The sequence below is a fragment of the Pristiophorus japonicus genome, chromosome 21 (assembly GCF_044704955.1).
Source record: "Pristiophorus japonicus isolate sPriJap1 chromosome 21, sPriJap1.hap1, whole genome shotgun sequence".
NCBI lineage: Eukaryota > Metazoa > Chordata > Chondrichthyes > Pristiophoridae > Pristiophorus > Pristiophorus japonicus.
In genome coordinates this window covers 92331911-92354533 of record NC_091997.1, presented here as the reverse complement: position 1 = coordinate 92354533, position 22623 = coordinate 92331911, and the positions used below count along the sequence as shown (strand labels likewise).

The window sequence follows — 22623 nt, the reverse complement described above, 5'->3', positions numbered from 1 at the left end:
GAAGCCTCAACATACTCAACCTTTTCGGTCCTTCAGACACAGGAGCCCCACCTCAAAGGGCCAAGGAGAGGTAACAATTCATGATGCAGGGGAAGAATAATTAAATGCAAGTAAAGAAATGAATGACTTACATTTAATATAGTGGATTTCACCTCCTCTGGTTACCCCGAAGCGTTCCATAACTAATGAATTATTTTTGTTTTGTAGAAAAATGCACAAAGATGGACTTCCACTTCCTCAAGGGAGGTGTGGAAGGGGAACACATTAACTAAATACTTTTACAACTGATAAAAGGACATCGGGAGAAGGTTAGAAAATGTTTGATGAGTCTTAGTAAAGTCTAGCCTAGCTATGCAATAAATGGCTGAATGTATTAAATATAAATGTTCCATCACAGGGACACACACAGCTGAAATTCTGACAAGTACTGTACCTTGGAACAACTATAAACATCCTAAAAGCTTCAGTAACTGTGAATGAAACTGGTTTATAAAATGCTTTATGCTTCAAGACAAAACGCACTGTTTTGCATCATTAACATTGCAGTTTACTATCAGTGAAACAGTACATGAACATTTACTAATATACATACCATCATTATAAGCAGCCATAGTAGTACATATACAAACAGAATTGTTTTTTTTGTGGGGATTAACTGAATAAATGCCATTTGACGTTATGTTATTACTGTGTCAGTTCATATTTTGCAACCAAAACAGTTTAACATTTAAATAAGTTTATACAGTTCTAATATTCAGATTCAAGTTTAGGATGTGTATGTTTTCACATTTAAGAGACACGAGTCTCATGTCAAAAACCTGCCAACTGCCTTAGACGGCCTATTCTGCTGCTGCAGCTGCCTGGTACAGTACATCCACATGCAAATATATCATTTCATCTCATTATGTGATTAAAACATTCAGTTCCAAAAACACTACTCAGGCCACTAACAGAATTTATGAGAAAATGTGTCTTTGAGAAGTAAAAATTACTTTATCTTGGCACGAGAATATAATCATACCATTTTACACGAGTACAAGTTCTTCCAAAAGCTGTAACCCGCTGTTTCACGTTGTGCACCGCATACAAGAAATGGTAGGACACAATTTTGTCAAGGATACACCCCTCTGGTTCCCTGTATGTAACCCAGCATGTTTAATTTGTCTTTCTTAATCAGGTAACACTACAAATCACAATCCATTCTTACCACCCTACATCCAATCAAATCTTGGCCATTCATTGCCACCATGTGATGCAGACAGCTATACAGAAACCCTACTCTGCCCAGCAAAGTATCGGGATAGATGCGAGTCCATTGTTTTTTTAAACTCAGCAGTTCATTTCATTTTTTGCTCCATCATTGTTTTTTAAACTTGTTTCTGCTTTCTGAAAGATGCAAAAGTGTCTAGTGATACCTCAAGAAAATGAGAACTTCGTTTTTTTTTAAATCAGAGCTGAATACCTAAATAAAAATGTAAAAACACAAATTTAATTGTGCAGCACAGGTGAGTGTGGGGCAAAATGCCTTTGTTTTGGGTTACCAGTGTTTACAAGTGGTCACATGAAAATGGCAACAAAGAAAAAAACAACAATTACAGACAGAATGATCTATAGTTCCATTTAAAAAAATCTTGGGCAGATACAAGTGTACTACAGGAAGGCATAGCACTGCAGAGTAAAGGTGCACTTACACTTTATGTATCTCATAATACTGAACAGCAGATTTGCACCAAGTTCTGGATATACATAGTAATGTACCTGTTTGTGAGAGGGAAGGGAGTGGTAGCAGTCTGCTAAAGGACCCTCAACCAGTCTAACACACACCATCATTTTAAGTACTTACATCAGCACTTTATTGGTCTTGTGCGGTTACTCGAAACTGAAATGTTCTATTACTTTGTACACTATGGGGAGACTGACTGCTGAAACAAGTAAGACTTCTGAATATTGTGTCGATTTAGAAGTTACAGATTAAGATGTAGTGTAAAAGGTTTGAAGAAACATTGATGTAAATGCACCTTGAAGCCAGCCAATGCTATCCCACAATTTACAGTACAGAGGTCATTTCAAAATATTGAATCTCACTATCAGCGGAGTTACCAAATTCTTGATCAACAGCAGCCATTTCAGATTTAAAAATATTCTGCTGAGGTTCTGTGATAGGCTAAAATTAGATCAGGTGTCCTCGATTACTGTATCAACACTAGTAATGATGCAATAACAGGATTCTCATCAGCGATTAAAAGTGCAAGATGAAAATAGTCTTGAGCTATCAAGTACTTGTGGAAATGTGGAACTGGTTGTGTGCGTTCCAATTCAGTATATATGTTGGGAAACACTTGTATATAAAAAAAAAGATGGGATGCATTAAAGTTTGGTGCCTGATCCGGATTTGGTCTGGCGTTCCACATAGAACAAGATGTAGGCCTTGGCCTTCACTACAGCTTCCTCTTCAGTCAAAGTAACAGTACTGTCATTGAAGTGGAACCAGCGTCCTTCGTGAGTTGCATAAGCAGTGTAATGACCCGATCCAACTCTAGAGAGAAAAAGAAAATGTAGTTACTGCTCTACTGTGAAAGGTCATACGCTGCAACTTCTATAGTTCTTCAGTCAATTTCAACTTGCTCTACGTAAAATTACTCAAGGTACAAGTTACTTTTTTAATTCTCATTTTACAGAGTGTATTTATTCTGAATCATAAAGAACAGATTGTAAATTACTTAGCTATACATCCATCACGTTAAATAAACTTGGCCACACCATCTGGTGTCTCTCTCCTCCCCCCGAGAGCCAGACACCCACATCCTTACCCAAATTCTCAAGAAATTGCATGTACACTTCTCCTATGAATTCAAAGTAGAGCGTCTATCATCTATTGTAACAGAAGGAATCCCAAAGTGTAATGAAAATGGGCAGCTAACCTGGAGTGCCCACATTAGTTTTTACACATATGGTACAGCAACACCTTCTGAGCTAGAGTGAAGAAATTACAATACAAATTACTTACATTGCATGTAATCTTTGTTGGGTGGTCAGGTTGAAACAGGTGTGACCTAGCTGAGCTAGGAGGCTGTCTCACACGTTGCTTTGTGCTGTGAGAATGCATTACTTCCATACCCCTTGATTCCTTTAGTATCCAAAAATCTATCGATCTCAGCCTTGAACATATTCAACAATTCAGCATCCACAGCCCTCTGGGGCAGAGAATTCCAAATATTGACAACCCTTTGAGTGAATAAATTTCTCCTCATCTCAGTCCTAAATGGGCGACCTTTTATTGTAAGACTGTGACCCCTGGCTCTAGACTCCCCAGCCAGGGGAAACATCCTCTCTGCATCTACACTGTCAAGTTCTTTAAGAATTTTATATCTTTCAATGAGATCATCTCTCATTCTTCTAAACTCTAGGGAATATAGGCCTAGTCTACTCAATCTCTCCTCATCCCAGGAATCAGTCTGGTGAACCTTCGGTGCACTCCCTCTATGGCAAGTATATCCTTCCTTGGGTAAGGAGACCAAAACTGTACACAATACTCCAGGTGTGGTCTCACCAAGGCCCTGTATAATTGTAGTCAGACTTATTTATTCTTATACTCCAAACCCTTTGTAATAAAAGAGAACATGCCATTTGCTTTCCTAATTGCTTGGTGTACCTGCATGTTAATTTTCTGCAATTCATAGACATCCAGGTCCCTCTGAATACCAACATTTCCCAGTCTTTCACCATTTAAAAAAATACTCTGCTTTTCTATTTTTCCAACTAAAGTGGTTAACTTCACACTTCTCTACATTATATTCCATCTGCTATGTTTTTGCTCACTTTGCAGCCTCATTGCGTCCTCCCCACAGCTTATTTTCCCACCTAACTTTTCATTGTCAGCAAACTTGGATACACTGCACTTGGAATCACGGCACTTGGAATCATCGAAAGCATCGATAATAGATTGTAAATAGCTGGGGCCCAAGCACTGATCTTTGCGATACCCCACTAGTTACAGCCTGCCAACCCGAAAATGGCCTGTTTATCCCTGCTCTCTATTTTCTGTCCATTAACCAATCCTCAAATCCATGCTAATATATTACCCCAATCTCATGAGCCCTATTTTTGTGTAATAGCCTCTTCTGTGGCACCTTATCAAATGCTTTTGAAAATCAAAATAAACTACATCCACTGCTTCCCCTGCTAGTTACAACCTCAAAAAATGAATAGATTTGTCAAACACGGTTTCCCATTCATAAATCCGTGTTGACTCTGCCCAATCATATTATGCCTTTCTAAGTGCCCTGTTACCACGTCCCCAATGGATTCTAGCATTCTTCCCACTGATGTAACTATTTGCACTGCACATTTTTTTGACAGACAGGTGTCTGTCCAGCCCTGCACCCCCTATCCATACTGCACTGTTTTGACCGACAGGCGACAAGCTTCCTCCTCCGCCCTCCCCACCTCCCCCCCTCCCCCCCCCCCCCCCCGGCTGAATCATTCCATGTGCCTGGTGACGAGAAGCAGGACCTGAGGGTCCGAATCTCTCTTCCCCCCCCCACCCCGCCCCAGGCCGGCCTGATGGTGGCGGTCCTGGGCATGATGAGAGCGAAAGAGGCAGAGGCTGGGGAGAGAGAGAGAGAGAGCGAGAGAGAGAAAGAGAGCGAGAGAGGGGGGGGGGGGGCGCAGGAAAGGAGAGAGAGGGAGGCTGGGGGACGGGGACGAGAGAGAGAGAGAGAGAGAGAGAAAGAGAGAGGGGCTGGGGGGGAGAGAGAGGGAGAGAGAGAGAGAGAGAGGGGCTCGGGGGGGATGGAGAGAGGCTGGGTGGAGAGAGAGAGAGGCTAGGAGGGAGGGGAGGAGAAAGAGAGGGAGGCTGGGGCGGGGGGAGAGAGAGGAAGGCTGGGGCGTGGAGGGGGGGAAAGAGAGGGAAGCTGGGGCTGGGGGGGGGGGAAGAGAGAGAAGCTAGGCGGGGGGGGGGGGGGAAGGGGGTCAGAGGGGAGAGAGGAAACTCGGGGAAGACGGATCACGTTCTGTCAACCCCCTACAAGGGACATCGTTGGAGTGGATGATATCAAGAATTCACGACACTGTTACTATTCACTTCATACCCAATAAACCTGTTAACAATCCGTACACAATGTCCCATCTATGGTGGGGGGGTAGGGGGGAAGGATGTACTTAGACTGGGATAAGGCACTTTGGCTGGGGGAGGGTTGTACTTGGACTGAGGTAAGGCACTTTGGCTGGGAGAGGGATGTACTTGGACTGGGGTAAGGCACTTTTGGCTGGCCCTTGCTGTCTTCTGGGGAGCTCTGTCCTCTGTCGCTTCAGGAAGTCAAAGTGGATCGAGTTACAATTTGCAAAGTCAGTGAGACTTTGGGATGGACGATTCCAGTTACACATGCCTGTGAAACTTTAGGGTGTGGCTTATCCTCCAAGGGGACCAATCAGAAATAAAGGGTGGAGCATGTTGGCCATTTTGGCAGTAGAAATAAACATGTTCTTTTCCTACTACTGATATGAGGCTAACTGGTGTGTAGTTCTGTTTTATCTCTCCCTCTTTTCTTGAATAGTGGGATTACATTTGCTACCTTCTGCTCTAGAATCTAATGAATTCTGAGAGATCAAAACAATGCATCCACTATCTCTGTTGATACCTCTTTTAAAACCCTAGGTTGTCGGGGATTTGTTGGCTTTTAGTCCCATTCATTTCTCGAGTACAATTCTTTACTAACACTGATTTCTTTAAGTTCCTCATTCTCGCTAGAGCCTTGATTCCTACTGTTTCTGGAATGTTATTTGTGTCTCTTACCGTGAAGACAGCAACAGTATTTGTTTAATGTCTCTGCCATGTCGTTATACCCCATTATAATATCTCCTGTCTCTGCGTCTAAGGGACCCACTTTTACTTTTGCCAAAATCTTCCTTTTTGCATAGCTATAGAAAGCTTTTACAGTCTGGTTTTAGGTCTCTTGCTAGTTTATCTCATATTCTCTTTCATGATCAGTTTCTTGGTCTTCCTTTGCTTAATTCTAAAATCCTCCCAATCCTCAGGCTTACTACTCTTTTTGGCAAAATTATAAGGCGCTTCCTTTAATCTAACACTATTAGCCATGGTTGCACAACTGATCCCGTGGGGTTTTTATTCCTTAGGGGAATGTATATTCGTTGCAAATTATGAATTAAATCTTTAAATGTTCGCCATTGCTATCTACCGTCATATCTTTTAATCTAGTTTCCCAATCTACTCAACTCGCCCCTCATACCTATGTAGGTTGCATATGTTCAGACTTAAGACCCTAGTTTCGGACTTAGTTAATTCACTCTGAAACTCAATATAAAATATCATATTATGATCACTCTTCCCAGAGGCTCCTTTACTGTAAGGTTATTAATTAATCCTTTCTCATTGCACAATACTAGATCTAAAATAACCTGTTCCAGAAACATAGAAATTTACAGCGCAGAAGGAGGCCATTTCGGCCCATCGTGTCCACGCCGGCCGACAAAGAGCCACACAACCCTCGGTCAGCAGCCCTGAAGGTTACATATAAACCTACGAACAATGAACAAGGTAAAGAGCATCCGGCCCAACCAGTCCGCCCCACACAACTGTGATACCCCATGCATCGCAACATTTAATACTCCACCCCAACCGGAGCCATGCAATCTCCTGGGACAGGCAAAGAAACAGATAAAAACCCAGGCCAATTGGGGGAAAAAATCTGGGAAAATTCCTCTCCGAACCATCCAGGCGATCAAAACTTGTCCAGATCATCTCTCTGGCCATATTCGATTCCCTGAAGTGCTTACCATCGTATCTGCACCAGCCAACAAGAGGTTATCCAGTCTAATCCCACTTACCAGCTCTAGATCAGTAACCCTGCAGGTTACGGCACTTCAAGTGCCCATCCAAGCACCTTTTAAATGTGACGAGGGTTTCTGCCTCTACCACCCTTCCAGGCAGTGAGTTCCAGACTCCCACAACCCTCTGCGTGAAGAAGCTTCCCCTCAAAAAACCTCTAAACCTTCCACCAACCACTTTAAAACGATGCCCTCTCATAATAGACTTCTCCACAAAGGGAAATAGCCTTTACTATCCACTATGTCCAGGCCCCTCAAAATTTTATACACCTCAATTAGGTCTCCCCTCAGCCGCCTCTGTTCCAAGGAGAACAAACCCAGCCTATCCAATCTGTCCTCATAGCTAAGATTCTCCATTCCAGGCAGCATCCTCGTAAATCTCCTCTGTACCTCTCCAGTGCAATCATGTCCTTCCTATAATGCGGCGACCAGAACTGCACGCAATATTCCAGCTGCGGCCTAACCAAAGTATTATACAATTTAAGCATAACCTTCCCCATCTCTTGTATTCTATGCCTCGGCCAATAAAGGCAAGCATTCCGTATGCCTTCTTAACCACCTTATCCACCTGGCCTGCTACTTTCAGGGATTTGTGGACAAGCACTCCAAAGTCCAAACTACACTTCTAAGCGGTCTACCGCTTAATGTGTATACCCTTTCCTTATTAGCCCTGCCCAAGGGCATTACCTCACACTTCTCAGAGTTAAATTCCATTTGCCACTGTTCTGCCCACCTGACCAGTAGATTGATATCTTCCTGCAGCCCATGACTTGCCTCTTCATTATCAACCACACAGCCTATTTTAGTGCTATCTGCAAACTTCTTAATCATACCCCCTATATTCAAATCTAGATCATTGATGTATACCACAAAAAGCAAGGGACCCAGTACTGAGCCCTGTGGAACCCCACTGGAAACATCCTTCCAGTCACAAAAACATCCATCAACCATTACCCTTTGCTTCCTTCCTCCAAGCCAGTTTTGGATCCAACTTGCCACTTTGTCCTGGATCCCATGGGCTTTAACCTTCGTGACCAGTCTGCCATGTGGAACCTTATCAAAAGTTAGTTGAAATCCACTACTATTACTGCCCTATGGTTTTTAGACTTCACAAAAATTTGCCTACATATTTGCTTTTCTATCTCCCTTCCACTGTTTGGGGATCTATAATACACGGCCAGGAGTGTAATTGCCCCTTTTTAATTTTCAGCTCGACCCATATGGCCTAATTTGATGATCCCTCCTCACAGCTATAATAGTTTATTTAATCAATACTGCGACCCACCCCTCCTTTGTACCCCCCTCTCTGCCTTGTCTAAAAATCCTATAACCAGGAATATGGAGCTGCCAAACCTGCCCCTCTTTCAGCCATGTCTCTGCAATGACTATAATGTCGTCCTCCCAAGTGTCTACCTGGGCTCTCAGCTCATCCGCCTTATTTGCTATACTCCTTGCATTGAAGTGTATACCATTTAGCACAGGAAGACCTCCCTGATTACTACTTATTAACCCTTGTTTCCTCTGTCTTACATTCTTGCTTTCCAATTTCAGCTTTACTTCCTTCCCTATTGAATTTGTTCTCAGGTTCCCATCCACCTGCCAAGCTAGTTTAAACTCTCCCCAACAGCACTAGCAAATCTCCTTTCGAGGAGAGGATACTGGTCCCGGCGCTGTTGAGGTGCAACCCGTCCGGTTTGTACAGGACCCATCTCCCCCAGAAGCAGTCCCAATGTCTCAGGAATTTAAAGCCCTCCTTCCTACACCAACTCTCCAGCCATGCGTCCATCCTCTTTATCCTTCAATTCTTGTACTCATTAGCACGTGGCACCAGTAGTAACCCGGAGATTACTACCTTTGAGGTCTTACCCTTTAATTTTTCTCCTAACTCCCTAAATTCTGTCTGCTGATCCTCATCCCTCTTTCTACTTATATCATTGGTCCCGATATGGACCACGACCTCTAGCTGTTTACCCTCTCCCCCCAGAATTCCCTACGTTCGCTCTGTGACATCCTTGACCCTGACACCAGGGAGGCACCATACCATCCTGGAGTTATGTCTATGGCTGCAGAAACGCCTCTCTATTCCCCAAACTATTTAATTCCCTACTACTACAGTTCTTTTAATTCTTTGTCCCTTCCTCCTGTGCAGCTGAGCCACCCATGGTGCCTTGGAATTGGCTCTGGCTGCATTTCCCAGAGGCACCATCGCCCTCACCGATACTCAGAAGAGAATATCGGAAAGCGAGACAGGGGGGGGGGGGGGGCGGGAACTCATGCACTACTTGCCTAACGTTCTTCCTCCGTCTGGTGTTCACCCACTTCCCCCCTACCTGCATGCTTTTAAGCTGTAGGGTGACCAGCTCCTGAAACGTGCTATCCACGTAGCGCTCAGCCGCGCGGATGCACTGTATTGACTCCAGCCGCCGCTCAAGCTCCGAAATGCGAAGCTCGAGTAGTTGAAGCTGGAGACACCTCCTGCACACATGGTTGTCTCGGCCGCATGAAGCGTCCAGGACTTCCCACATGCTGCAGGACAAGCACTCCACAGGACTGAGCTGCCCTGCCATCCCTCTCATGAAACTTATCTGGTTGTAAAAGAGAGAGAGAGAGATACTTACCAATCAAACAGTCAATCACTTACCTGCCCGAATGAGGGCTGTGAGCTCCTCGCCAGAAGTGAACTCCTCGCTGACCTCCGGGCCTTCTACTCCTCAGACTCCTGACCTCCCGAACTCTCGGTCTCCCGACCTCCCCGAACTCTCGGTCTCCCGACCTCCCCGAACTCTCGGTCTCCCGACCTCCCCGAACTCTCCCGCCCTCCCAAACTGGAAGAATGTTCTCTAGCTGGTTCCTCGACATACTGATCTAGAAACTATCTTGAATACATTCCATGAATTTATCCTCCACACTATTACTACAAATTTGGTTTGCCCAGTCTATATGAAGATTAAAGTCCATGATTACTGTATTACCCTTGATACATGCTCCTCTAATTTCCTTATTTTGCTCTTTCTGACACTATAACTACTGTTAGGGGGGTCTATAAACTACTCCAAGTGTTTTCTGCCCCTTGTTGTTTCTTAGCTCCACCCAAACTGATTCTACATCTTGATTTTCTGAGCTAAGATCCTTTCTCTCTACTGTCTTTATCCCATCCTTTATCGGGGTTCTAACTCCACTTCTTTTCCATTCTGCAATCTCTTCTAAACGTCAAGTATCCTGGGATATTTAGTTCACAACCTTGGTCTCTCTGTAATCACATATCCGTATGGCTAATAGATTAAACTCATTTATTTCTATCTGTGCTATTATTTCATCTATTTTGTTGCGAATGCTTTGCATGGATATAGTGCCTTTAGCTTTAACTTTTTTCTATTTTTCCCTGATGTCACCTTAGTCTCTAATGTTCTATTACCTTTAAGCTTTCTGTCCAATCCTGACCCACTCAACTTATTTTTACCCAAAGCACTACTCTGCTCTACAGCCTCGACATACTGCTGTTGAATTTACCAGTTCCTAAATCCCCCCACCATTCCCCTTTCATTAATTTAAAGTCCTATCTACCGCCCTAGTTATTCGTTTTGCCAGGACGCTGGCCCCAGCCCGGTTTAAGTGGAGTTTGTCCGAACGGAACAGCTCCCTCTTTGACCAGTACTTCATGTGCTCCGTGAAGCAAAACCCCTGCCTCCCACACCACTCTTTCAGCCATGCATTTAACCTTCTAATTCGTTTGTCCCTATGCCAAATTACACGTGGCTCAGGTAACAACCCAGAGATTACCACCTGTGAGGTACTGCATTTTAATTTTGACCCGAGCTCCTCAAACACTCAGCAGAACCGCATTCCTAGTTCTACCTATGTCATTGGTTCCCAAGTGGACCATGACAACTGGATCCGCCCCCTCCCACTTCTCTACATCTATTTGACTAGAAACAGTCATATAGGTCCACCACAAATAAAAATCAAGCTTAGCTCCTGGATATAGCAGTGGGTTTATCCAGTATTCACCGCTGATCACTATGCCCCATAAAACAATCACTGGAGAGGGTGCGGAGAAGAGAAACACGAAACAAATGTAAAGGAGATGAGCTAGGAGGAAAGAATAGAGAAGCTTATGCTCTAATTTTGAGAAAGGGATGACCTCACTGAATGGCACAGATAGAGTAGACCAGATTATTACTTCCAATTAAGCAAAAAGCAGTACAAGTGAACATAACTTTAAATTAGTGAGAAATCATTTTCAACCAGCACCGAAAGAAAGAAAATTTGGAATAATCTGCTAGGCGGGATAATGGGGCAAAATGAGGTTGGATACTATAGCGGGATAATCAGGGAAACTACGATAGGCTTCGATTGCCAAACGGCTTTTGCTCATTTTCAATTTTACGGTGAGCCACAGACCAGGATGGTGGCAGGTTTGATCCCGGTGCTGAGCTAACTGATGGCAGCTGGGAAATGAGAACGGGGAAGGGGTATGGCTACTATAACTGGCCTCAGCTTCTGGCTTTGGGAAGGCTGGAAGTGGAAGAAAACTGGTCAGGCTTTCCACTCTGTTGTGTCTCATTGGCGATCCTTGCTGTAAGAGCATGTAATTACAGAATACCCACGGTCGATGCTCACACATGAACGGCCACTTAGAATCATAGAAATTTACAGCACGGAAGGAGGCCATTCGGCCCATCGTGTCTGCGCCGGACGATCAAGAGCTGTCCAGCCTAATCCCACTTTCCAGTTCTCGGTCCGTAGCCCTGTAGGTTACGGCACTTTAAGTCCACATCCAAGTATTTTTTAAATGTGGTGAGGGTTTCTGCCCCCACATTCCAGACCCCCACCACCCTCTGGGTGAAGACATTTCCCCTCATCTCTCCTCTATACATCCCCCCAATTACTTTAAATCTATGACCCCTCTACCAAGGGAAACAGGTCCTTTCCTATCCACACTATCCAGTCCCCTCATCATGTTATACACCTCAATCAGGTCTCCTCTCAGCCTCCTCTGTTCCAAAGAGAACAGACCTAGCATCTCCAATCTTTCCTCATAGCCAAAATTCTCCAGTCTAGGCTTGTAAATCTCTTCTGCACCCTTTTCAGTACAATCACATCTTTCCTGTAATGTGGTGACCAGAACTGCACACAGTACTCCAAGCTGCAGCCTAACCAGTGTTTTATACAGTTCAAGCATAACCTCCTTGTATTCCATGCCTCGACCAATAAAGGCAAGTATTCCATATGCCTTCTTAACCACCTTATCTAGCTGTCCTGCTACCTGTGATCTTGCACTCCAAGGTCCCTTTGTTCCTCTACACTTTTCAGTGTCATACCATTTAATGTGTATTCCCTTGCCTTGTTAGACCTCCCCAAATGCATTACCTCACACTTATCCAGATTGAATTCCATTTGCCACTGTTCTGCCCACCTGACCAGTACATTGATATCTTCCTGCAATCTGCAGCTCTCTTCTTCATTAACAACCACACAGCATATTTTAGTGTCATCTGTAGACTTCTTAATCATACCCCTAACATTCAAGTCCAAGTCATTGATATATTCCACAAAAAACAAGGGACCCAGCTTTGAGCCCTGCGAAATCCTACTGGATACAGCCTTCCAATCACAAAAACACCCATCGACCATTTGCCTCTGAGTCAATTTTGGATCCAACTTGCCACTTTACCCTGGATCCCATGGGCTTTTACTTTTGTGACCAGTCTGCCATGTGAGACTTTTATCAAAAGCTTTGCTAAAATCCATATACACTACATCATACGCACTGCCCTCATTGACCCTCCAGGTTACCTCCTCGAAAAATTCAATCAAGTTAGTCAGATACGACCCTCCCTTAACAAATCCATGCTTGATTAATTCACGTCTTTCCAAATGAAGATTTATCCTGTTCCTCAGGACTTTTTCCAATAATTTTCCCACCTCTGAGGTTAGGCTGACTGGCCTGTAATTACTCAGCCTATCCCTTTCTCCCTTGGGTAAAATACGGGAGGGCAACTGACGACGGAGACCTACTCCAACAAGGAGGCAGTGCCTTAGGACAGGAGGAGAGAAACCGATGAATAAAGGAAAGGCCACCTGCAGTTAGGTCAGCCTGGTCCAAGTGTCTGCTCCTATTGCAATCACTACAACAGCAATGTCCAATTTTACCGGTTACTCAGATCATATCATAGGCGGTCCCTTGAACGAGGATGACTTGCTTCCACGAGAGTTCACAGATGTTTCAATGAAGGACCCGATGTTCCAGTCCTGAACTCCAGTTGAGGGGATGGAAGATGCCTGTGCGTGGATTTTTTTTTAACGTGTGGTGACCGTTGCACATTAGCCACCACACAGGCTTGACAGAGCTAGGCCTTTATCCAGTGGCAAGGGTTAACCAGGACGACTGGAGACCTGCTCTGCTGCACAGACCCAGTGCACACACATCGCAGTGTGGGCTGGCCCGGGCTGCCCCTGGGCCCTCGGCTCTTCTGGGCCCCGTACCCTCATTCGCCGCTCCACCGCCACGATCCCTCGCTGCACCTCCGCCGCGATCCCTCGCCGCACCACCGCCACGATGTTCCAGCGCCTGGCGCTCCAGCTCTATTTATAGCCCCGACCTGTGGTGGTGTTCTCACACAGGTCGGGGCTACATATAGAGCTGGAGCGCCGGGCCCTGGAACGTCGTGGGCTGCCTGACCTGTTACTCAGATGAGGCAGGCCCAACAGCAGCAATGCCTATACACTCTACCTGGTCGACGGTAAAACTATTTAAAAGTAACATAGCCAAACATACAAATACTAAAATAAAGTAGTTAGCAACATTGGTTTCCAGCCGAGTTGCTAGCTACATAGTACATCAATCCGAGTATACCGTGATCTGTAAATTGTACACTGTAAATTGTAAATTGTACACTGCGCTATCAAAACTGCGCCTGTCTCCTAATCCCACTGCGCTATCAGAACTTTGCCTGTCCCTAATCCCACTGCGCTATCAGAACTGCGCCTGTCCCTAATCCCACTGCGCTATCAGAACTGCGCCCGTCTTCTAATCCCACTGCGCCTGTCTCCTAATCCCACTGCGCTATCAGAACTTTGCCTGTCCGGAATCCCACTGCGCTATCAGAACTGCGGCTATCCCTAATCCCACTGCGCGATCAGAACTGCGCCCGTCCCTAATCCCACTGCGCTATCAGAACTGCGCCTGTCCCTAATCCCACTGCGCTATCAGAACTGCGCCCGTCTCCTAATCCCACTGCGCCCGTCTCTTAATCCCACTGCGCTATCAGAACTTTGCCTGTCCCTAATCTAACTGCGCTATCAGAACTGCGCCCGTCCCTAATCCCACTGCGCTATCAGAACTGCACCTGTCCCTAATCCCACTGCGCTATCAGAACTGCGCCCGTCTCCTAATCCCACTGCGCCTATCCCTAATCCCACTGCGCAATCAGAACTTTGCCTGTCCCTAATCCCACTGCGCCCGTCTCCTAATCCCACTGCGCCCGTCTCTTAATCCCACTGCGCTATCAGAACTTTGCCTGTCCCTAATCTAACTGCGCTATCAGAACTGCGCCCGTCCCTAATCCCACTGCGCTATCAGAACTGCGCCTGTCCCTAATCGCACTGCGGTATCAGAACTGTGCCCCACTCCTGATCCCACTGCGCCTGTCTCCTAATCCCACTGCGCTATCAGAACTTTGCCCGTCCCTAATCCCGCTGCGCTATCAGAACTGCGCCTGTCTCCTAACCCCACTGCGCCTGTCTCCTAATCCCACTGCGCTGTGAGAACTTTGCCTGTCCCCAATCCCAATGCGCTCTCAGAACTGCGCCTGTCCCTAATCCCACTGCGCTATCAGAACTGCGCCTGTCTTCTAATCCGACTGCGCCTGTCTCCTAATCCCACTGCGCTATCAGAACTGCTTCTGTCTCTAATCCCACTGCGCTATCAGAACTGCGTCTGTCTCTAATCCCACTGCGCTATCAGAACTGCATCTGTCCCTAATCCCACTGCGCTATTAGAACTGCGCCTGTGTCCTAACCCCACTGCGCCTGTCTCCTAATCCCACTGCGCTCAGAACTTTGCCTGTCCCTAATCCCACTGCGTTATCAGAACTGCGCCTGTCTTCCAATCCCACTGCGCCTGTCCCTAATCACACTGCGCTATCAGAACTGCGTCTGTCTCTAATCCCACTGCTATATCAGAACTGCACCTGTCCCTAATCCCACTGCGCTCAGAACTTTGCCTGTCCCTAATCCCACTGCGTTATCAGAACTGCGCCTGTCTTCTAATCCGACTGCGCCTGTCTCCTAATTCCACTGCGCTATCAGAACTGCGTCTGTCTCTAATCCCACTGCGCTATCAGAACTGCGTCTGTCTCTAATCCCACTGCGCTATCAGAACTGCATCTGTCCCTAATCCCACTGCGCTATTAGAACTGCGCCTGTGTCCTAACCCCACTGCACCTGTCTCCGAATCCCACTGCGCTCAGAACTTTGCCTGTCCCTAATCCCACTGCGTTATCAGAACTGCGCCTGTCTTCGAATCCCACTGCGCCTGTCTTCTAATCCCACTGCGCTATCAGAACTTTGCTTGTCTCCAAATCCTACTGCGCGATCAGACCTTTGCCTGTCTCCTAATCCCACTGCGCTATCAGAACTGCGCCTGTCCCTAATCCCACTACGGTATCAGAACTGCGCCTGTCCCTAATCCCACTGCGCTATCAGAACTGCACTTGTCCCTAATCCCACTGCGCTCAGAACTGCGGCCATCCCTAATCACACTGCGCTATTAGAACTGCACCTGTCCCTAATCCCACTGCGCGATCAGAACTGCGCCCGTCCCTAATCCCACTGCGCTATCAGAACTGCGCCCGTCTCCTAATCCCACTGCGCCTGTCCCTAATCCCACTGCGCAATCAGAACTTTGCCTGTCCCTAATCCCACTGCGCTATCAGAACTGCGCCTGTCTTCTAATCCCACTGCGCTATCAGAACGGCTTCTGTCTCTAATCCCACTGCGCTATCAGAACTGCGTCTGTCTCTAATCCCACTGCGCTATCAGAACTGCACCTGTCCCTAATCCCACTGCGCTATCAGAACTGCGCCTGTCTTCTAATCCGACTGCGCCTGTCTCCTAATCCCACTGCGCTATCAGAACTGCTTCTGTCTCTAATCCCACTGCGCTATCAGAACTGCACCTGTCCCTAATCCCACTGTGCTATCAGAACTGCGCCTGTCTTCTAATCCCACTGCGCCTGTCTCCTAACCCCACTGCGCTATCAGAACTGCATCTGTCCCTAATCCCACTGCGCTATTAGAACTGCGCCTGTGTCCTAACCCCACTGCGCCTGTCTCCTAATCCCACTGCGCTCAGAACTTTGCCTGTCCCTAATCCCACTGCGTTATCAGAACTGCACCTGTCTTCCAATCCCACTGCGCCTGTCTTCTAATCCCACTGCGCTATCAGAACTGCGTCTGTCTCTAATCCCACTGCGCTATCAGAACTTCGCCTGTCTCCTAATCCCACTGCGCGATCAGAACTTCGCCTGCCCCGAATCACACTCCGCTATCAGAACTGCGCCTGTCCCTAATCCCACTGCGCTATCAGAACTGCGCCCGTCTCCTAACCCCACTGCGCCTGTCTCCTAATCCCACTGCGCTATCAGAACTGCTTCTGTCTCTAATCCCACTGCGCTATCAGAACTGCGTCTGTCTCTAATCCCACTGCGCTATCAGAACTGCATCTGTCCCTAATCCCACTGCGCTATTAGAACTGCGCCTGTGTCCTAACCCCACTGCGCCCGTCTCCTAATCCCACTGCGCTCAGAACTTTGCCTGTCCCTAATCCCACTGCGTTATCAGAACTGCGCCTGTCTTCCAATCCCACTGCGCCTGTCCCTAATCCCACTGCGCTATCAGAACTGCGTCTGTCTCTAATCCCACTGCTATATCAGAACTGCACCTGTCCCTAATCCCACTGCGCTCAGAACTTTGCCTGTCCCTAATCCCACTGCGTTATCAGAACTGCGCCTGTCTTCTAATCCGACTGCGCCTGTCTCCTAATTCCACTGCGCTATCAGAACTGCGTCTGTCTCTAATCCCACTGCGCTATCAGAACTGCACCTGTCCCTAATCCCACTGCGCTATCAGAACTGCGCCTGTCTTCTAATCCCACTGCGCCTGTCTCCTAATCCCCTGCGCTATCAGAACTGCATCTGTCCCTAATCCCACTGCGCTATTAGAACTGCGCCTGTGTCCTAACCCCACTGCGCCTGTCTCCGAATCCCACTGCGCTCAGAACTTTGCCTGTCCCTAATCCCACTGCGTTATCAGAACTGCGCCTGTCTTCGAATCCCACTGCGCCTGTCTTCTAATCCCACTGCGCTATCAGAACTTTGCTTGTCTCCAAATCCTACTGCGCGATCAGACCTTTGCCTGTCTCCTAATCCCACTGCGCTATCAGAACTGCGCCTGTCCCTAATCCCACTACGGTATCAGAACTGCGCCTGTCCCTAATCCTACTGCGCTATCAGAACTACACTTGTCCCTAATCCCACTGCGCTCAGAACTGCGCCCATCCCTAATCACACTGCGCTATCAGAACTGCACCTGTCCCTAATCCCACTGCGCGATCAGAACTGCGCCCGTCCCTAATCCCACTGCGCTATCAGAACTGCGCCTGTCTTCTAATCCCACTGCGCCTGTCTCCTAATACCACTGCGCTATCAGAACTTTGCCCGTCCCTAATCCCGCTGCGCTATCAGAACTGCGGCTATCCCTAATCCCACTGCGCTATCAGAACTGCGCCTGTCTCCTAACCCCACTGCGCCTGTCTCCTAATCCCACTGCGCTATCAGAACGGCTTCTGTCTCTAATCCCACTGCGCTATCAGAACTGCGTCTGTCTCTAATCCCACTGCGCTATCAGAACTGCACCTGTCCCTAATCCCACTGCGCTATCAGAACTGCGCCTGTCTTCTAATCCGACTGCGCCTGTCTCCTAATCCCACTGCGCTATCAGAACTGCTTCTGTCTCTAATCCCACTGCGCTATCAGAACTGCGTCTGTCCCTAATCCCACTGCGCTATCAGAACTGCGCCTGTCTTCTAATCCCACTGCGCCTGTCTCCTAATCCCACTGCGCTATCAGAACTGCATCTGTCCCTAATCCCACTGCGCTATTAGAACTGCGCCTGTGTCCTAACCCCACTGCGCCTGTCTCCGAATCCCACTGCGCTCAGAACTTTGCCTGTCCCTAATCCCACTGCGTTATCAGAACTGCACCTGTCTTCCAATCCCACTGCGCCTGTCTTCTAATCCCACTGCGCTATCAGAACTGCGTCTGTCTCTAATCCCACTGCGCTATCAGAACTTCGCCTGTCTCCTAATCCCACTGCGCGATCAGAACTTCGCCTGCCCCGAATCACACTCCGCTATCAGAACTGCGCCTGTCCCTAATCCCACTGCGCTATCAGAACTGCGCCCGTCTCCTAACCCCACTGCGCCTGTCTCCTAATCCCACTGCGCTATCAGAACTGCTTCTGTCTCTAATCCCACTGCGCTATCAGAACTGCGTCTGTCTCTAATCCCACTGCGCTATCAGAACTGCATCTGTCCCTAATCCCACTGCGCTATTAGAACTGCGCCTGTGTCCTAACCCCACTGCGCCTGTCTCCTAATCCCACTGCGCTCAGAACTTTGCCTGTCCCTAATCCCACTGCGTTATCAGAACTGCGCCTGTCTTCCAATCCCACTGCGCCTGTCCCTAATCCCACTGCGCTATCAGAACTGCGTCTGTCTCTAATCCCACTGCTATATCAGAACTGCACCTGTCCCTAATCCCACTGCGCTCAGAACTTTGCCTGTCCCTAATCCCACTGCGTTATCAGAACTGCGCCTGTCTTCTAATCCGACTGCGCCTGTCTCCTAATTCCACTGCGCTATCAGAACTGCGTCTGTCTCTAATCCCACTGCGCTATCAGAACTGCGCCCGTCTCCTTATCCCACTGCGCCTGTCTCCTAATCCCACTGCGCTATCAGAACTGCATCTGTCCCTAATCCCACTGCGCTATTATAACTGCGCCTGTGTCCTAACCCCACTGCGCCTGTCTCCGAATCCCACTGCGCTATCAGAACTGCATCTGTCCCTAATCCCACTGCACTATTAGAACTGCGCCTGTGTCCTAACCCCACTGCGCCCGTCTCCTAATCCCACTGCGCTCAGAACTTTGCCTGTCCCTAATCCCACTGCGCTATCAGAACTTTGCCTGTCCCTAATCCCACTGCGCCGTCAGAACTTCGCCTGTCCCTAATCCCACTGCGCTATCAGAACTGCGCCTGTCCCTAATCCCAGTGTGCTATCAGAACTGCGCCTGTCCCTAATCTCACTGCGCTATCAGAACTGCGCCCGTCTCCTTATCCCACTGCGCTATCAGAACTGCGCCTGTCCCTAATCCCACTGCACTATCAGAACTGCGCACGTCTTCTAATCCCACTGCGCCTGTCACCTAATCCCACTGCGCTATCAGAACTTTGCCCGTCCCTAATCCCACTGCGCTATCAGAACTGCGGCTATCCCTAATCCCACTGCGCTTTCAGAACTTCGATTGTCTCCAAATCCCACTGCGCGATCAGAACTGCGCCTGTCCCTAATCCGATTGCGCTATCAGAACTGCGTCCGTCCCTAATCCCACTGCGCAATCAGAACTGCGCCTGTCCCTAATCCCAGTGTGCTATCAGAACTGCGCCTATCCCTAATCTCACTGCGCTATCAGAACTGCGCCTGTCCCTAATCCCAGTGTGCTATCAGAACTGCGCCTGTCTTCTAATCCCACTGCGCCTGTCTCCTAATCCCACTGCGCTATCAGAACTTTGCCCGTCCCTAATCCCACTGCGCTATCAGAACTGCGGCTATCTCTAATCCCAATGCGTTATCAGAACTTCGCTTGTCTCCAAATCCTACTGCGCTATCAGAACTGCGCCTGTCCCCAATCCCACTGCGCTATCAGAACTGCATCTGTCCCTAATCCCACTGCGCTATTATAACTGCGCCTGTGTCCTAACCCCACTGCGCCTGTCTCCGAATCCCACTGCGCTATCAGAACTGCATCTGTCCCTAATCCCACTGCGCTATTAGAACTGCGCCTGTGTCCTAACCCCACTGCGCCTGTCTCCTAATCCCACTGCGCTCAGAACTTTGCCTGTCCCTAATCCCACTGCGCTATCAGAACTGCGTCTGTCTCTAATCCCACTGCGCTATCAGAACTTTGCCTGTCCCTAATCCCACTGCGCCGTCAGAACTTCGCCTGTCCCTAATCCCACTGCGCTATCAGAACTGCGCCTGTCCCTAATCCCAGTGTGCTATCAGAACTGCGCCTGTCCCTAATCTCACTGCGCTATCAGAACTGCGCCCGTCTCCTTATCCCACTGCGCTATCAGAACTGCGCCTGTCCCTAATCCCACTGCACTATCAGAACTGCGCACGTCTTCTAATCCCACTGCGCCTGTCTCCTAATCCCACTGCGCTATCAGAACTTTGCCCGTCCCTAATCCCACTGCGCTATTAGAACTGCGGCTATCCCTAATCCCACTGCGCTTTCAGAACTTCGATTGTCTCCAAATCCCACTGCGCGATCAGAACTGCGCCTGTCCCTAATCCGATTGCGCTATCAGAACTGCGTCCGTCCCTAATCCCACTGCGCAATCAGAACTGCGCCTGTCCATAATCCCAGTGTGCTATCAGAACTGCGCCTATCCCTAATCTCACTGCGCTATCAGAACTGCGCCTGTCCCTAATCCCACTGCGCTATCAGAACTGCGCCCGTCTCCTTATCCCACTGCGCCTGTCTCCTAATCCCACTGCGCTATCAGAACTTTGCCTATCCCTAATCTAACTGCGCTTTCACAACTGCGCCTGTCCCTAATCCCAGTGTGCTATCAGAACTGCGCCTGTCCCTAATCCCAGTGTGCTATCAGAACTGCGCCTGTCTTCTAATCCCACTGCGCCTGTCTCCTAATCCCACTGCGCTATCAGAACTTTGCCCGTCCCTAATCCCACTGCGCTATCAGAACTGCGGCTATCTCTAATCCCACTGCGTTATCAGAACTTCGCTTGTCTCCAAATCCTACTGCGCTATCAGAACTGCGCCTGTCCCCAATCCCACTGCGCTATCAGAACTTTGCCCGTCCCTAATCTCACTGCGCTATCAGAACTGCGGCTATCCCTAATCCCACTGCGCTATCAGAACTTCGATTGTCTCTAAATCCCACTGCGCGATCAGAACTGCGCATGTCCCTAATCTGACTGCGCTATCAGAACTGCGCCCGTCCCTAATCCCACTGCGCTATCAGAACTTTGCCCGTCCCTAATCTCACTGCGCTATCAGAACTGCGCCTGCCCCTAATCCCACTGCGCTATCAGAACTGCGCCCGTCTCCTAATCCCACTGCGCCTGTCTCCTAATCCCACTGCGCTATCAGAACTGCGCCTGTCCCTAATCTAACTGCGCCTGTCTCCTAATCCCACTGCGCCTGTCCCTAATCCCACTGCGCTATCAGAACTGCACCTGACTCCTAATGCCACTGCGCCCGTCCGTAATCCCACTGCGCTATCAGAACTGTGTCTGTCCCTAATCTCACTGCGCTATCAGAACTGCACCTGTCTCCTAACCCCACTGCGCTATCAGGACTGCGTCTGTTCCTAATCCCACTGCGCTATCAGAACTGCGGCTATCCCTAATCCCACTGCGCGATCAGAACTTTGCCTGTCCCTAATCCCACTGCGCTATCAGAACTGCACCGGTCTCCTAACCCCACTGCGCTCAGAACTGCGCCTGTCTTCTAATCCCACTGCGCCTGTCTCCTAATCCCACTGCGCTATCAGAACTTTGCCCGTCCCTAATCTCACTGCGCTATCAGAACTGCGGCTATCCCTAATCCCACTGCGCTATCAGAACTTCGATTGTCTCCAAATCCCACTGCGCGATCAGAACTGCGCATGTCCCGAATCTGACTGCGCTATCAGAACTGCGCCTGTCTTCTAATCCCACTGCGCTATCAGAACTGCGCCCGTCCCTAATCCCACTGCGCTATCAGAACTTTGCCCGTCCCTAATCTCACTGCGCTATCAGAACTGCGCCTGCCCCTAATCCCACTGCGCTATCAGAACTGCGCCCGTCTCCTAATCCCACTGCGCCTGTCTCCTAATCCCACTGCGCTATCAGAACTTTGCCTGTCCCTAATCTAACTGCGCTATCAGAACTGCGCCTGTCTCCTAATCCCACTGCGCCTGTCCCTAATCCCACTGCGCTATCAGAACTGCACCTGACTCCTAATGCCACTGCGCCCGTCCGTAATCCCACTGCGCTATCAGAACTGTGTCTGTCCCTAATCTCACTGCGCTATCAGAACTGCACCTGTCTCCTAATCCCACTGCGCTATCAGGACTGCGTCTGTTCCTAATCCCACTGCGCTATCAGAACTGCGCCCGTCTCCTAATCTCACTGCGCTATCAGAACTTCGCCTGTCTTCTAATCTCACAGCGCCTGTCTCCGAATCCCACTGCGCTATCAGAACTGCACCTGACTCCTAATGCCACTGCGCCCGTCCGTAATCCCACTGCGCTATCAGAACTGTGTCTGTCCCTAATCTCACTGCGCTATCAGAACTGCACCTGTCTCCTAATCCCACTGCGCTATCAGGACTGCGTCTGTTCCTAATCCCACTGCGCTATCAGAACTGCGCCTGCCCCTAATCCCACTGCGCTATCAGAACTGCGCCTGTCTCGTAATCCCACTGCGCC

The 22623-nt window shown here is 48.5% G+C and overlaps 1 protein-coding gene across 3 annotated transcripts in view; it reads right to left on the bottom strand.

Annotated features, from left to right (window-relative positions):
* Nucleotides 1-524: 524 nt before the first annotated feature.
* usp3 (ubiquitin specific peptidase 3) overlaps nt 525-22623 on the bottom strand; it is a 171326-nt gene continuing 149227 nt past the window's right edge. For all 3 annotated transcript variants that reach the window (XM_070865223.1, XM_070865221.1, XM_070865222.1), the window contains exon 15: nt 525-2536. In XM_070865223.1, coding sequence (XP_070721324.1) covers nt 2368-2536 — 169 coding nt within the window. In that variant the 3' untranslated portion in view covers nt 525-2367. The remainder of the gene's footprint in view (nt 2537-22623) is intronic.